Source organism: Pristiophorus japonicus, chromosome 14 (genome assembly GCF_044704955.1).
Source record: "Pristiophorus japonicus isolate sPriJap1 chromosome 14, sPriJap1.hap1, whole genome shotgun sequence".
Lineage (NCBI taxonomy): Eukaryota > Metazoa > Chordata > Chondrichthyes > Pristiophoridae > Pristiophorus > Pristiophorus japonicus.
Window position 1 is genome coordinate 173,658,396 of NC_091990.1, and position 12,416 is coordinate 173,670,811.

The 12,416-nt window shown below is 44.0% G+C and overlaps 1 protein-coding gene across 2 annotated transcripts in view; it reads right to left on the bottom strand.

Moving 5' to 3' along the window:
* The window catches only part of lsp1a (lymphocyte specific protein 1 a), a 197,957-nt gene that overhangs the window by 133,096 nt on the left and 52,445 nt on the right, over nucleotides 1–12,416 (bottom strand). For both annotated transcript variants that reach the window (XM_070899864.1, XM_070899865.1), the window contains exon 2: nucleotides 4,437–4,601. In XM_070899864.1, coding sequence (XP_070755965.1) covers nucleotides 4,437–4,601 — 165 coding nt within the window. The remainder of the gene's footprint in view (nucleotides 1–4,436; nucleotides 4,602–12,416) is intronic.

Consider the following 12,416-nt stretch of genomic DNA (forward strand, 5'->3'; position numbering starts at 1 on the left):
CAGTTGAGCAATCCGTTGATGCTGCAGTATGCCCAAGTTACGCTCTATAATGATCCTGGCAGTTGCATGGACCTCACTGCATCTGCACTCTGCTTCTGTCTGAGTCTCGTGCAAAGGTATCATTAACTATAAATGAAGAGGAAAGACTCGGACTCGAGGATCCATCATTGGGTCAGTATTTTCCTTCAAATAAACCTGACGCAAATAATTGTCTTATATTTATAGCATAGTGACTGGTGCCTGAGAAAAATGCATTGATACTGTGTTGGTGATTGGCTTCACACTGCTGGATTTGAAGCCCAGTCTGTTCAAGCAAGCTCCTTCACGGCAAATGAGCCAAAGGTGGGCAGCGGAAACGTTACAAGGACACCCTCAAAGCCTCCCTGATAAAGTGCAACATCCCCACTGACACCTGGGAGTCCCTGGCCAAAGACCGGCCTATGTGGAGGAAGTGCATCCGGGAGGGCGCTGAGCACCTCGAGTCTCGTCGCCGAGAGCATGCAGAAATCAAGCGCAGGCAGCGGAAAGAGCGTGCGGCAAACCTGTCCCACCCACCCTTTCCCTCTGTCCCACCTGTGACAGGGACAGTGGCTCTCGTATTGGACTGTTCAGCCACCTAAGGACTCATTTTAAGAGTGAAAGCAAGTCTTCCTCGATTCCGAGGGACTGCCTATGATGATGATGATGATGTAGACGATTACAGTGCACTGAGGAACCATCCATTTTAAATGGGCACATTGAAAACTCTGCAGAAACAGGAATTAAAGTGGCTGCCCCATTTTCTGCTTATTTGTATTAAATTTGCCTTTGTAACAAAGCTCTCGTACATTTGCCAACTACCGGCAGGCGATCAGGCTGTTGATTTTGAGCGGTGAAAGGAAGGTTCAGGAAGCTGGTGAGTTACTGAAGACCTGATTAGCTTGCCGTTAACTTATATAAAGATAATTTATAGAAAATGGTAAATAATTCGAGCCATGGGGGGGGGAGAAAAGAAAGAGAGGAGATGGAGTTGGGGTGTGGTTCCATCCATCTGCTTTAATATCCATTTTTAATACAAAACTCATTCTGTTTTTCTTTTGTCTGTCATGACATTAATTTTTAAATGCCATCAATTAATTTCCATTGGCAACAAAGCAAATGTTCCCTGCTCTTGCTCTTTGTCCCATTCACCCATCTGGTTTTGGACTCGGTATGACGTTGCTGAGTTCCAGGATCAAACTATGATCAAGTCGGCAAACTGTTTGGTAAACTATTGGGCAAACTATTAACCGTACTTGCCCTTCAGTAGTTCTGCATTGCTGCCAAACTATTGGGCAAGTTCAGAGAATTTTTTGAGTTATTTATATGTTTCCAAATCTTTTAAAGTTTCTAGTGTTTCCAGCAGGTTTGGACAGAATCAAGCCAGCTCTGCCCAGTCCTATCCCTAACCACAACTTTCCAGGATATTGCTGCTCGTGCATTTAACTGGAAAGCACGATATCGTTATCGTGTCCTCGGTATCAACTCTTCAGTCAGAAATGAAGAAAAGGGAATAATTCAAATGCAACTTGCTACTTTAAGAGGCAATTCATTTTGTGACAATATGAATTATATATACGACACTGATTAAATTGAACGTCCAGCTTAGAAATATTTTCTTTTGCTTTTGGCCTATATTTATCATCTGAGGGGTGTGGGTGGGGGTGTTACGGAAGGCAATTAAAAAATCAGGAGAGCTCTCAACTCAATCCAATGGCACAAGCAGGATAAGATATGTGTGGATTGCACGCAGTGGCAGGATTGGGCTGGGTTGATCCAAGTCACCTGCTGATATTCACTGTGAAGGTGCACACAGGAAGGAGGGCCATGGAAGTCCTTCGGTGGCTGAACAGTCGGTAATTTGGAGGGTGGTACAGTGCAGGTCACCCGCTTGTTGACGAATCTGCTCAGAGCAGGCAATCCATTCCGTCAGATAGCAGACCGAGCAGTAAAGGCAAAATCTATCTGCAATGAACTCCTCGTCCTGCTGTCACAGTTTAATTTAAAATGGTATTCCAGATTTATCTTTTCTATAGTGTTTTCAAGTTTCTATTCCTCTTAGTGGGCACTAGTCTATAATCATAGGCAGTCCCTCGGAATCGAGGAAGACTTGCTTCCACTCTTAAAATGAGTCCTTAGGTGGCTGAACAGTCCAATACGAGAACCACAGTCCCTGTCACAGGTGGGACAGATAGTCGTTGAGGGAAGGGGAGGGTGGGACTGGTTTGCCGCACGCTCTTTCCGCTGCCTGCGCTTGGTTTCTGCACACTCTCGGCGATGAGACTCGAGGTGCTCAGCGCCCTCCCGGATGCACTTCCTCCACTTAGGGTGGTCTTTGGCCAGGGGCTCCCAGGTGTCGGTGGGGATGTTACACCTTATGAGGGAGGCTTTGAGGGTGTCCTTGTAACATTTGCTCTGCCCACCTTTGGCTCGTTTGACGTGAAGGAGTTCCGAGTACAAAACACGAGACTCCCAAAGTCTACAATATAAAATTGATCACAACTGAGCACAAATTGGCAATCTCAGTCAGGGAGATCATATGCATTAAGCAGTGTTCATCTGAGGTTGGGTGAAGTCATAGAGTAGTGGAAGTTTCATTGTACATCTAACCAGTGCAAGTTCTGACCTGGTACTACCTGCCCAAAATGGAAGACTATTACAAGTAGAAGCACTTTTAATAATATTATTGTTCACCTCTTTTGGATATTATTTCCTTCAATCGCTTATGTGAGTGAAATATGTTTTATATTCACACCAGGTTTGTCACTCATGGTGCCAGTTGTGGCTTAATTGTAGCACTCTCACCTCTGAGCCAGAAGGCTGTTCGTTCAAGTCGCACTCCAGCGACTTGAGCCCATAATCTTGGCTGGCACTTCAGTGCAACCAATGAGGAGATGCCATCTTTCGGATGAGATGTTAAACTGAGCTCCCATCTACCCTATCAGGTGGACATGAAAATTCCCAGGCAAAACAGATGATCTGGTCAATTATTTAATTGCTGTTTGTGGGAGCTTGCTGTGCACAAATTGGCTGCCACGCTTCCTACATTACAACAGCAACTGCACTTCAAAAGTATTGTTTGTAATCTACTTTGGGATGTCCTTAGGCTATATAAATGTATGGCTGTCAGTCAGTCGCTCTTTCTTTTTGGAGAAAACTATCCACTTCGCACTTCTGGTTACATAGCTGTGGCATGGCATTTCCAAACTGCTATCTTTGGCCAGAGTTAGCCAATCATAGATCTCACCGTGCTTCAGCACAGTTCAGTACAGGTCCAGCAACAATTTGGGGCTCAACTCTCTTGCCCCTTTCCCACACTGCCTTGTACCATCCACAATTGGTATCCGGCACCCATTACTCTCTCTGCTGTATCTGTAGCTTTTGTGCATGTGCTAGTTCTATTTTGAAAGATCTTTCTTGTATCCAACCACAATACCATGAAGATGTTCCATTCTGGAGGGAAAAAAAAAACGCACAGGAGGCAATTTTAACCAAACCCGTCTGGCAGGAATAGGGTGACTTTGGGCGGACGTCCGTTTTACACCCTGCCCGGTTTTCAGTTCCATTGACTCCAAAACCCGCTTCCTTCTTGTTGGGCGTGTCAGGTTAAAGTGATTCTACTTGACAGCTCTCGCTTGTTCCGCGCTCTGACATTAAACAGCAGAAGGATTTAAAAAGTAGCTTACAAGTGTGCCATGCTCATTTTGTTTGAAAAGCCTGGCGAATATTTGTCAGTTCTAATTGTGGTAATGGGATGAGAATTCCATTATGATGACTGATTGGAGTAAATTTTAAGAGTTAGTGCTTTTAGTGTAGAGCTATGCATACTGTGAGCATACATCAGATGCTGCCCCTTCATCCCCTGATGGTTTTCTGTTCATTAAAGACTGAAAATATAAATTAACCCTAACATGTGTCACGTGAAGCCCTGTAACAGGAACACCAAATTGTAAAATTCCAACACATTATCTCAGTGTTGAAGTCCATAAGTATTCTTCCAAATGAGATTAGCTTCTCAACTTCCCCACTTCCACCTCTTCTTGACCGCCCATTGTCCTCTTGTTTCCCAATGGAACACAGGTGTGCAATTGAAAGCACTTCGGTCCCGAGTCATCCTTGTGGTATAGATCAGCATCCAGGAGATAGGTTTAGCTAAGTGGTGGCCTCTGTTCTGAAGTAGAGGTGCCAAAGGCAGGTCTCCCCTGACATGCCCAGGAGGCACAACCTGGATCAGTAAATGTGGAACCTGGGACAAGAACGCACAGAATTATTGCACCATTCAGCTCCCACAAGCAAGCTCATCACACGAGCTCGCTGATGGCTAAAACCTAGAGGCATTCTTTCTTTATCTGACTGTAACTCTTGTGTGTCCTATTCTCTGAGAAATGTTTTCAAACAGGTTCTATTCTAGGACCTACTGGTTCTCCTCGGTTGCTCTGAGACTCTCAAATACTGGCGTAGATGATGTGCTGCTGGTGTAGGACCCATTGTCGTCCTGGTCATAGCGTCTCTCCTCACGTGCTCGGCGACGACGCTCACGGGCTATCTCCTCCTCATCTTCCATGCTCCTCTGTGCAGTTAGCCTATCAGAAAAGAGCAAAGCTATGAGTAACGCTGGATTATATTGACCTGTTCACAGTAACTGGCGAGTTAATTGGCAAATGCCCTAGAGGGGAGATGAGGAGAATTTTTTTACGCAGTGAGAAAGTTTAGAATGAAAGAACTTTTCATAAGGGGAAGAAGTTATTGGTCGGCGTAGTCTATAGGCCCCCTAACAGCCGCTACACTGTTGCATGGAAAATAAATCAAGAAATAATGGAGGCTTGTAAGAAAGGAACTGTAATAATCATGGGCGATTTTAATCTTCATAATGATTGGACAAATCAAATTGGCCAAGATAGCCTTGAGAAAGTGTATCCGTGATGGTTTCCTTGAACAGTTCATTGCGGAACCAACCAGGGAGCAGGCCATCTTAGATCTGGTACTGTGTAATGAGACAGGATTAATAAATGATCTCCTAGTAAAGGATCCCCTATGAAAGAGTGATCATAATATGGTTGAATTTCAAATTCCGTTGGAGAGGGAGAAAGCTGGATCTCAAACCAATGACCTGATCTTAAATAAAGGAGATTACAATGGAATGAAGGCAGAGTTGGCTAACATGGACTTGGAAAATAGATTAAAGTGTAAGATGGTTGATAAGCAGTGGCAGACATTTAAGGAGGTATTTCATAACTCTCAACAAAAATATATTCCAGTGAGAAGGAAAGACTTTAAGAGAAGGGAGAACCATCTGTGGCTCACTAAGAAAGTAAAGGATGGTATCAAATTGAAAACAAGAGCATACAAAGTGGCCAAGATTAGTGGGAAGCCAGAGGATTGAGAAACTTTTAAAAACCAGCAAAGGACGACTAAAAAAGTAATAAAGAGAGGGAAGATAGATTTTGAAAGTAAACTAGCAAGAAATATAAAAACAGATAGGAAGAGTTTCTACAGGTATATAAAAAGGAGCAGACTCGTTAAAGTAAATGTTGGTCCCTTAGAGGATGAGACTGGGGAATTAATAATGGGGAACAGGGAAATGGCAGAGACTTTAAACAAATATTTTATATCGGTCTTCACGGTAGAAGACACTAAAAACATCCCAATAATAGATAATCAAGGGGCCAAAGGGAGGGCGGAACTTAAAACAATTATCACTAAAGAAAAGGTACTCAGTAAAATAATGCGACTAAAGATGGAAAAGTCCCTTGGACCTGATGGCAGAGATAGCAGATGCATTGGTTGTAATCTACCAAAATTCCCTGGATTCTGGGGCTGTCCCAACGGATTGGAAAACCGCAAGTGTAATGCCCCTATTTAAAAAAGGAGGCAGACAGAAAGCAGTAAACTATAGACCAGTTAGCCTAACATCTGTGGTTGGAAAAATGTTGGAGTCCATTATTAAGGAAGTAATAGCAGGACATTTGGAAAAACATAATTCAATCAAGCAGAGTCAGCATGTTTTATGAAAGGGAAATCATGTTTGAGAAATTTGCTGGAGTTCTTTGAGGATGTAACGAACAAGGTGGATAAGGGGGAACCAGTGGATGTGGTGTATTTGGATTTCCAGAAGGCATTCGATAAGGTGCCATATAAAAGGTGACTGCACAAGATAAAAGCTCACGGGGTTGGAGGTAATATATTAGCATGGATAGAGGATTGGCTAACTAACAGAAAACAGAGAGTCTGGATAAATGGGTCATTTTCCAGTTGGCGTATGGTAACTAGTGTGGGGTGACACAGGTATTGGTGCTGGGGCCTCAACTATTTACAATCTATATTAATGATTTGGATGAAAGGACCGAATATAATGTAACCGAGTTTGTTGATGATACAAAGATGGGTGGGAAAGCAAATTGTGAGGAGGACACAAATAATCTGCAACGGGATATAGACAGGCTAAGTGAGTGGCGAAAAATTTGCCAGATGGAGTATAATGTGGGAAAATGTGAGGTTATCCACTTTGGCAGAAAAAATAGAAAAGCAAATTATTATTTAAATGGAAATTACAAAATGCTGGAGTACAGCGGGACCTGGGCATGAAACACAAAAAGTGAGTATGCAGGTACAGCAAGTAATCAGGAAGGCAAATGGAATGTTGGCCTTTATTGCAAAGGGGGATAGAGTATAAAAGCAGAGAAGTCCTGCCACAACTGTACAGATTATCATCTCTCTCCTCATAAAAATAAAAGGTTTTGTCAAAACCTTCTCTTGTCCAACAGTGGGTTAGTCTTCATTTCCTGCACCTTCTGCACCACCATTGGTGGCTGTTCCTTCAGATCTCTCGATCCCCCCCCTAACTTCTTCCCCTTGTCATTCCCAAAACTTTAATTTTGCTTATTCGCTCAGGGTTCACTCTTGTTCTTCTTAGGAAAGGCATCTAATGCAGCTTTCTGTTCATAATAAATTCCGTAGAAATTCAAGTTGTTGCTGAAAATAATACCCCTTTAATTGATACCCTGTCTCTTAAGGTCCAGTTATTTACAGAGGCTTATGAAGAGTCACTAATGGTATTGTAGATTTTAGATCACAACTATCCAACTACCCGGAGGTATAAACGGTACTAAGCGAGAACAACTGTAATAGAAAACAGCTTGGTGAGATACCAGGACACAGAGCGAGGTAGATCTCTGAATACAAGGTGACAGAAATATCAACGGTCCTTTCCTTATTAGAAGGTACTGTGATAAAGATGGAATATTTTTGCATGTAGTTCGTGGGTTTCTTTGCTTAAAAACAGATGAGTGGACTTTCTACAAGGGTTCTCTCAATCTTCTACTATGCATTTGGCAGAAGATCAGAGGAAATCCTGCAGAAACAGTGTAAGTATCTGCTTACACTGTTACTGCAATGTTTCCACCAATCTTTCACCAAAGGCACTGTGGGAGCTTGGTGGAACTTACACCGAGGTTCCGTGCGAGGTGCACTTCATAAAGAGACCGCATTCAAAATGGCTTCTTCAGCTGCATGCTGAGAAAATTGGCTTTGATGCTTTTCACTGAATAAAGCGCAGGAGAAATAAGTCAGCCAAGCCAACAATTTTGATTACTAACAGACATGTGCATTTGGGAAAGTAATCACTGAATATGCTTAAGTGCTACAAATAATGTAAAGCATTAGAGTATGAAGGATTGACTTAATCTAATCAAGACCACCCGAGCCGAGACACTACAAGTGGACATCAACATACAATTGTGTGTGTTCATAGACTTTGTTAGTCATTGTTTAAGTGAAGTGTCTTTGTCTTTGCTGTGTGAGTTCTCAAATGCAGGACTGTTTTTCCAAGGATTTTATGCCCACATTTAACAATTTGCCATTTACATTTGTGAGTTGCAACGGCAGCGAAGAGTGACGTCATCAAGGTCCAGGTGGGTAACTGGAGCGTGGGCAGGTACAGCAGGAGCAGCAAGAGACTGTGGAGGGATGGGATCGGGGCCCAGGAGAGGTGTGAGTTCGGGGCCAGGAGCCCAGGGGCAGTATGGGCCAGCCCACACTGCGATATGTGCGCGCACTAGATCCATGCAGCAGAGCTGGTCTCCAGTCATCTTGGTTAACCCTTGCCACTGGACCAAGACCTAGCTCTGTCAAGCCCGTGTGGTGGCTGGGGTGCAACAGCCATCGCATGTTAAAAAAATCCACGCACAGGCATCTTCCACCCTTCAGGATGTAGTTCGGGATTTGGAATTTTAGGTCCTTCATTGGAGATCGGAGGTGGGAACTCGAGGTGCGTGGTGAGGCCTATAGAGGCCCAGCGGCTGTGAGAGGCGGTGGCAAATCGGAGGCGGGAGCTCGTGGTGCGTGGAGAGGCCTATAAAGGCCCAGCTTGTGCAGCTCCAGCCGGGAGGAAAAGCAAAAAAGAAGTAGAAAGGAATCAAAAGGTGACATCACAGCCAAAGGGGTAAGTGATTGGCTGGTGATTGGTGAGTAACTTTTGTTTTTCTTTTTTATATCAGTAAGTAACCTGTTAACATTGTTGTCGCCAAATTAAGTGTATCTAACGGTTAAGTCATGGCAGGAGAGCTCGGTCATGTGATATGCTCCTCCTGTACCATGTGGGAACTCAGGGACACTTCCGATGTCCCTGACGACTATGTGTGCGGGAAGTGTATCCGCCTCCAGCTCCTGATGGTCCGCGTTGCGGAATTGGAGCTGAGGGTGGATTTACTCTGGAGCATCCACGATGCTGAGAATGACGTGAGTAGCACGTGTAGCGAGTTGGTCGTACCGCAGGTGAAGGGTCCACAGCCAGCTAGGGAATGGAAGACCAGCAGGAAGAGCAGTGCAAGGAAGGTAGTGCAGGGATCCCCTGCGGTCATCCCCCTGCAAAACAGATACACTGCTTTGAGTACTGTTGAGGGGGATGACTCATCAGGGGAGGGCAGCAACAGCCAAGTTCATGGCACCGTGGCTGGCTCTGTTGCACAGGAGAGCAGGAAAAAGAGTGGGAGAGTGATAGTGATAGGGGATTCAATTGTAAGGGGAATAGCTAGGCGTTTCTGCGGCCGCAACCGAGACTCCAGGATGGTATGTTGCCTCCCTGGTGCAAGCGTCAAGGATATCTCGGAGCGGGTGCAGGACATTCTGAAAAGGGAGGGAGAACAGCCAGTTATCGTGGTGCACATTGGTACCAACGACATAGGTAAAAAAAGGGATGAGGTCCTACGAGACGAATTTAAGGAGCTAGGAGCTAAATTAAAAAGTAGGACCTCAAAAGTAGTAATCTCGGGATTGCTACCAGTGCCACGTGCTAGTCAGAGTAAGAATCGTAGGATAGCTCAGATGAATACATGGCTTAAGCAGTGGTGCAGCAGGGAGGGATTCAAATTCCTGGGGCATTGGAACCAGTTCTGGGGGAGGTGGAACCAGTACAAACCGGACGGTCTGCACCTGGGCAGGACCGGAACCAATGTCCTAGGGGGAGTGTTTACTAGTGCTGTTGGGGAGGAGTTAAACTAATATGGCAGGGGGATGGGAACCAATGCAGGGAGACAGAGGGAAACAAAATGGAGCCAGAAGCAAAAGACAGAAAAGAGATGAGTAAAAGTGGAGGGCAGAGAAACCCAAGGCAAAAAACAAAAAGGGCCAATGTACAGCAAAATTTTAAAGGGTCAAAGTGTAATAAAAAGGCAAGCCTGAAAGCTCAGTGCCTCAATGCGAGGAGTATTCGGAACCCAGGAAAGGCCTCTGAGCTAGTTAGAGTGAGTGAGAGCTCAGATGAACAGGACCACAAGAAAGAATGCAAAAGGCAGGAGGCAACAGAGCAGAGTAGCACTGGGGTAAGTGTAAACCACAAGGTGATAGGAAGGGACAATATGTTGAATATAAAGGGGCTGCAGGAGGGGTCAAAACTAAAAATCATGGTTTAAAAGCTCGTATTAAAACACTCTACCTAAACGCACGCAGCATTCGAAATAAAATAAATGAGTTGACGGCACAAACCATTACATCATTGGGTATGATTTGGTGGCCATTACAGAAACGTGGTTGCAGGGTGGCCAAGACTGGGAATTAAACATACAGGGGTATCTGACAATTCGGAAGGATAGACAAGAAGCGAAAGGAGGTGGGGTAGCTCTGTTAATAAAGGATGATATCAGGGCAGTTGTGAGAGATGATATTGGCTCTAATGAACAAAATGTTGAATCATTGTGGGTGGAGATTAGAGATAGTAAAGGGAAAAAGTCACTGGTGGGCATAGTTTATAGGCCCCCAAATAATAACTTCACGGTGGGGCGGACAATAATCAAGGGAATAATAGAGGCATGTGAAAAGGGAATGGCAGTAATCATGAGGGATTTTAAGCTACATATCGATTGGTCAAATTGAATCACACGGGGTAGCCTCGAGGAGGAATTCATAGAATGCATACAGGATTGTTTCTGAGAACAGTATGTTACAGAACCTACAAGGGAGCAAGCTATCTTAGATCTGGTCCTGTGTAATAAGACAGAAATAATAAACAATCTCCCAGTAAAAGATCCTCTCGGAATGAGTGATCACAGTCTGGTTGAATTTGTAATACAGATTGAGGGTGAGGAAGTAGTGTCTCAATCGAGCATACTATGCTTAAACAAAGGGAACTACAGTGAGATGAGGGCAGAGTTAGCTAAAGTAGACTGGGAACACAGACTAAACGGTGGCACAATTGAGGAACAGTGGAGGACTTTTAAGGAGCTCATTCATAGTGCTCAACAAAAATATATTCTAGTGAAAAAGAAGGGTGGTAAGAGAAGGGATAACCAGCCGTGGATAACCAAGGAAATAAAGGAGAGTATCAAATTAAAAATCAATGCGTATAAGGTGGCCAAGGTTAGTGGGAAACTAGAAGATTGGGAAAATTGTAAACAACAGCAAAGAATGACTAAGAAAACAATAAAGAAAGGAAAGATAGATTACGAAAGTAAACTTGCGCAAAACATAAAAACAGATAGTAAAAGCTTTTACCGATATATAAAATGGAAGAGAGTGACTAAAGTAAATGTTGGTACTTTAGAAGATGAGAAGGGAGATTTAATAATGGGAAATGTGGAAATGGCTGAGACCTTAAACAATTATTTTGCTTCGGTTTTCACAGTGGAAGACACAAAAACCATGCCAAAAATTGCTGGTCACGGGAATGTGGGAAGGGAGGACCTTGAGACAATAACTATCACTAGGGAGGTAGTGCTGGACAGGCTAATGGGACTCAAGGTAGATAAGTCCCCTGGTCCTGATGAAATGCATCCCAAGGTATTAAAAGAGATGGTGGAAGTTATAGCAGATGCATTCGTTATAATCTACCAAAATTCTCTGGATTCTGGGGAGGTACCAGTGGATTGGAAAGCAGCTAATGTAACGCCTCTGTTTAAAAAAGGGGGCAGACAAAAGGCAGGTAACTATAGGCCGGTTAGTTTAACATCTGAAGTGGGGAAAATGTTTGAAGCTATCATTAAGGAAGAAATAGCGGGACATCTAGATAGGAATAGTGCAATCAAGCAGACGCAACATGGATTCATGAAGGGGAAATCATGTTTAACTAATTTACTGGAATTCTTTGAGGAAATAACGAACATGGTGGATAGAGGTGTACTGATGGATGTGGTGTATTTAGATTTCCAAAAGGCATTCGATAAGGTGCCACACAAAAGATTACTGCAGAAGACAAAGGTATGCGGAGTCCGAGGAAATGTATTAGCATGGATCGAGAATTGGCTGGCTAACAGAAAGCAGAGAGTCGGGATAAATGGGTCCTTTTCGGGTTGGAAATCGGTGGTTAGTGGTGTGTCATAGGGATCGGTGCTGGGACCACAACTGTTTACAATATACATCGATGACCTGGAAGAGGGGACAGAGTGTAGTGTAACAAAATTTGCAGATGACACAAAGATTAGTGGGAAAGCGGATTGTGTAGAGGTCACAGAGAGGCTGCAAAGAGATTTAGATAGGTTAAGCGAATGGCCTAACCCTAACCCTAACCCTAACCCTAACCCTAAATTGGCAGATGGAATACAATGTTGGAAAATGTGAGGTCATCCACCTTGGAAAAAAAAACAGTAAAAGGGAATATTATTTGAATGGGGAGAAATTACAACATGCTGCGGTGCAGAGGGACCTGGCGTTCCTTGTGCATGAATCCCAAAAAGTTAGTTTGCAGGTGCAGCAGGTAATCAGGAAGGCAAATGGAATGTTGGCCTTCATTGCGAGAGGGATGGAGTACAAAAGCAGGGAGGTCCTGCTGCATCTGTACAGGGTATTGGTGAGGCCGCATCTGGAGTACTGCGTGCAGTTTTGGTCACCTTACTTAAGGAAGGATATACTAGCCTTGGAAGGGGTACAGAGACGATTCACTAGGCTGATTCTGGAGATGAGGGGGTTAC